We start from the raw sequence: 4825 nt of genomic DNA, 5'->3' as shown, positions 1-4825 counted from the left end.
TATATATATATATATATATATAGAAACTAATAATCAAGCATAGTTAAATGAAGCTAGGAGTCTCCAAGGGAACTTCTATAATAAGCATAACCTATATACCATAGGTTTGCCAGAATTATGAATTCAGGCACTGATGTGTGAAGACTAACTTTGGGTAGAAAGAACACGTCTCATGTCACACTTGTGCTGCCATAAAAATTGATGGCAGTACAAGCAGGAAGAAAATAAATGTGCCCACATTTTGTCAAGACTTCTGATGTGAAACACCTGGGAGAACTGGGCACCTCTGAGCATAGGAAGTCAGGGTCCCTTGCTTATGGAGATCCTGGAATGGGTCTCCATGGGTGAAAGCCCAGGCATGTCCTGGCCTAGAATTCCCAGTGTGAAGCAGGGGTCAGTGCAGGCACAGGCCACTCGGGATTCCCCGGGTCCCACACCTGCTTGCCTGGGACCCATGCTTCATGTGGAAGAATAGGGCAGTGAGTCCCAGTATGGAGTTATGGGATTCTGTGGATTCCCTAGGTCCTCTACTCCTTGCCACGAGGCCTGTGTTTGAGAGAACCAGAATGGATCCCAGCAAAGAAGCAGGAGGCAACAAAGGATGTGGGAAATCGCTGGGTGATCACATCACTTGTTGTCCCGCATTGGCGGTGTTTCATCCAGTAAAGCAGATCTGCTGCAGTGGGACACTTGTCAATGTCCGTTTTTTTTTTTTTTTTTAACCCTTAGTCTTGTTCTGCAAAGCTGTCAAGCAATACTAACTTTGAACTCCTAGATTTAACGTTGGTTTCCAATATTAGGTTGACATGAGGAATTTCAAAAAAAAAAAAAATCTTGGGTATGGCTTTTCTTGAACATGCCCCATACTTTTCTGCTGCAGGTATGAGATGCAAGATGCTGGAATTCCTTCAGACACATTGATGAAGAACTTCTTCTTTGTGCCTTCATGCATTCAGCTGAGCCCAGAAGACCGCTTTTCCACTGCAGCTTAAACAGGCATTAACGCTTCATTTAGACCTGCAGTTGCAAGTCTGTAGTTTGTCTGGTCAACATTCCAGTATGGAAGAAAATGGAACAATCCTGAATTCATATCGTCTTCAAAACTTGAAAAATTAGTAAGGATAATTGGGACCAGGCAAAACCAGCTACAACTACAATTCATTGGGGGTGGGAGGGATAGGAAAAGGTGTCAAGATTTAAACTTGCCAGTTTGTTTAACCCCTGAGCGTTTTAAATTAAATATGCAACAAAATGGATGACTTAGTGGAGATGGAAACCCACCACTTGGGTTCCCTGTTAAACAGTTTACATACAAGTACACAGTTTTTATACTAAGGATTCCTGTTAGAAAGTCTTGTAAAGTTATTGTCTTTCGCCCAGATACATCAAATGTCAGTGGGAGACTAGTGTGACTTCATTTAGATGTTTAGTATATTTAGAATGTGTAAATTTGTGCTTTGAACTGTAGTTTAATAAATGTAAAATTGCATCATAGTATTTGTTGTATTTGACCCTGACGTATCCCTTGTATGATTGCAATAAAACTTTGTGTAGATTTTACTGTTTTTTCAGGTGAACTTTGGGAGAGGGGCTAGATAGGAAAGATAGCTATGAAATAGATGTGTACATGATTGTTTGGGCAAGTCATCTTTTTTTCTAGCCCATTATCAAGTTTAGGTTGGCAGAGCATTAAATCATGAATAATTTTGGTAAATTTAAATTTGCACGTGTGAAGAAGTCCAGTAAATTACTGGAAAGTTGAAATGTAGTTTGTGGTGTTGATTAAACAGAGTATGACTTTTAATTTAACTGTTCTAACACCAAAAATATCAAAGCTGCAAGGCAACAGTGGTAGCAAATAGTAGTAGATAGAAGTATTTTTAGCAAAAATGCATGTAGTACCCAAGTAGAATTCTGAAATACAGCTTTATTGGCTAGTTAAAACCTTCAATTTTTGAACAGGCTTTTATAGTAGTTTTAAGTTCATCTAGGTCTGTACAGCACTACATCTTACCAGAAGGGCTACATTTAATCTTCAGAAACCTCGATGCTCTTTTGCACTCTATTTAAATATACACAAATAATAGTAAAGCACATTTCTACAAATATACTCAAACTTCACCAACTAATCTTAATTATTGAAATTGTTCAGTGGATTTACCTGTTCTGTTTAGAGCCTCTTGATTCTCTCTCCCATCCCACCCCCTGGTTCTTTTTGCTTTCCCATTTTAACTTATTCCTTTTTTTACTAATCTGAAATTTTTAGAAATCAGGATTTGAACTATTCATGGTGACTATTTAACTTCTGGATCGGAATTTAATGAATTCATCAGAAGGCTAATGAATTTGACAATAGGATTTATTCCTAGTTGGAATAATTCCTATTTTCTTTAGTTGCCTCTCACATGCAAATCTATTTTACATGAGTGACAATTGGCAGGAAATTAACTTGCTGTAGAATGAGGCTATGAATACATCAGACTTGATGCTTTTACTCCAAGGTGGAAAAAATGAGTTATGAAATTTCTTTCCAATTTGGGTTTTTACCATGAAGGGCTTTTCTAAGCATAATCTTATAACTGTGTTCACACTAGGAGACTGTACTGCTTCCTGTTCATAAGTTGATAATCACAACAATACTAAACAAAAAAAATCAGCCCTAAGAAAAGCACTGTCATGTACACCTTGGTTTAAGGATTTTTTTTTGTGTTTTGAAAAGATAGACCCAAGATGGGCCTGTCATAATGGCATAGGGGGTTGTGGCATTAGGAATAGTGTTTTCTAGAAAACCTAGCCATCAGACAGTCCTTCAGTGGCAGGCTTAGGTAGAGTCCCAGAACTCCCACAAATAAGACTGCACAGCCTTCAAATACAATGTGAGGTTGTCTAAGACAATATTACAGGATTTTGCTGTGGCGTCTTAAGGAGAATTGTTTTATGTTAAACTTGCAATTCAGTTGCAAATAATTCCTTTGTAAATGATATGGTAGTCATTTTAGAAATGTCTATTGTATTTGAAGACGGTTTGCCATAAAAACAAGTTTGAACACCGTATGTATTACAATTTGATATGCTAAAAATTGTTACTCTCCTTTCTGTTTTAAAATACTGTACTCTAATTCAGAACTGAAAATATAAAGACCTGACTGATTTCTATATAGTAACTCAAGCTGTAATGTAGCTTTGTCATGCTGAATACACTTACAGCTATTTGCTCAGTGGATTGGGATGCCCCTCTTGATTTTTGTATGCCTAGAATACTGGCTTTTTAAGCCAGGAATTTTCTGGTGCTAATATTTTAATGCTTATATACACATAACCTAGTGACCTTGTATACTAAATGGATGCCATTAGTTATACTGAACCTTAAGTTTGAGCTGTGTTCTCAAAGTACTGCAGTGTGGTGTCTTCCTACATTTTTGTCCATGTGCATTGTAGCATATTTCCCAAGTATTTGAAAACCATGAACACAACTTGCAGTAATATTGTATTTACAACCAAATTACTCATTAATCTCTCAGACTGAATACTGAGTCTGTTTCCATGTCTATCCAAGCAGCCAGTGCTATTATGCAATACAGTTGATCTTTCCACTTGCTATTCAGTCACCCTACCCTGTTTTCAATTCACTCTGAGTTTAAGGGTTGTTTCTCTCAACTTCTGTTTAGATGGCTGAATTCCTTTGTCCTTTACTACATGTCAGAACATAGCTTTACTTTTGAAAGTAACCAAAGTCTTTTAGCCACAAAAACTGAATGGATAATTTGTTACTAAAACAGAAGGGAATTGAGCCAGGTATGAAAGAACAGAGGGTGTTACAAAGAGGCAGCAGCAGTGGTACAGGCAAAAGAGAAACTGGCTTCCTATCAGTCTATCCTGAAGGTTGATGTACCTTTTGAATCTGATTGGAATAGCACCTACCAACCTAATCTACCATTTGCTTTGATTTGGCTGCCATTGCCTCTGGTTTATTAAGTAACATGCAATGTACAGCCAGGCCAGAGCCCCAGTTCCTGGTCTCAGTGATGAGACCAGAATCTGGCTTTTACTGGTCATGTTTTTGTGCCACTTTTTTAATGCACAGTAGAATAGGCTACTCTGCATTAAAGTGCATGTGTAGACATTTCCACTGAGGTTCACTCTTAGGGCTCAAAAATGTGGACTAAGCATAGACATGGGAACATCTGCCTGTGTACAAAAAAACCTGAAAAAGTAAGACTGAGAATTGCCTTGCATATTCTAATGGAGCATTGCATTCAAGATGTACAGCTACCTTGCTGGCACTACCCTAGCCTGATCCTTTATGTGGAGATTGCGGTGAGCCCCCCCATGCAGATGCATCCCAATTAAGGTAAGTACTCCTTTACAGCCATTGCTGTTCTTTACTCTGAGGGGAAATTTGACTGCTACGCTATCATCCCTGATGTTCCTTAGGACAGATGAACCTCTCAGAGGTGTTAAATGAATACATGTAGCAGGCCTTGACTTACATTATGAGAAGTAAGAGGCTGGACTTCATGATACCACAATCTGTTGTAGAAGTGGTAGCAACCCAAGTACTACATGGCTTTCAGCATTCATAGGTTCATTCATAGATGCTAAGGTTGTCGGCCCATGTTCATCTTGGAGTCGATAATGACTCCAAGATCCCTTTCTGCCACCATGCTCTTGAGAAAGGCGTTTCCCATCTTATAAGTGTGCTGCTAGTTACTACTACCCAAGTGCATCCTGTTTTTGCTAACCTACCCCTGTAACCTATCCAAGTCTTGCTGTAGTCTTTCCCTCCCTACTAGCGTGCTCACCTCGCCCCAAATGTTGGTATCAT

The 4825-nt window shown here is 38.8% G+C and overlaps 1 protein-coding gene across 1 annotated transcript in view; it reads left to right on the top strand.

The window, feature by feature from the left end:
* Nucleotides 1-2870, top strand: part of AZIN1 (antizyme inhibitor 1) — a 54011-nt gene extending 51141 nt beyond the window's left edge. Inside the window, exon 12 of the mRNA XM_019528044.1 lies at nucleotides 881-2870. Coding sequence (XP_019383589.1) covers nucleotides 881-992 — 112 coding nt within the window. The 3' untranslated portion in view covers nucleotides 993-2870. The remainder of the gene's footprint in view (nucleotides 1-880) is intronic.
* Nucleotides 2871-4825: the final 1955 nt, after the last annotated feature.

Source organism: Gavialis gangeticus, unplaced genomic scaffold (genome assembly GCF_001723915.1).
Source record: "Gavialis gangeticus isolate Ggan-Ray unplaced genomic scaffold, GavGan_comp1, whole genome shotgun sequence".
NCBI classification, from domain to species: domain Eukaryota; kingdom Metazoa; phylum Chordata; order Crocodylia; family Gavialidae; genus Gavialis; species Gavialis gangeticus.
This window is presented reverse-complemented; position numbering and strand designations above follow the sequence as displayed.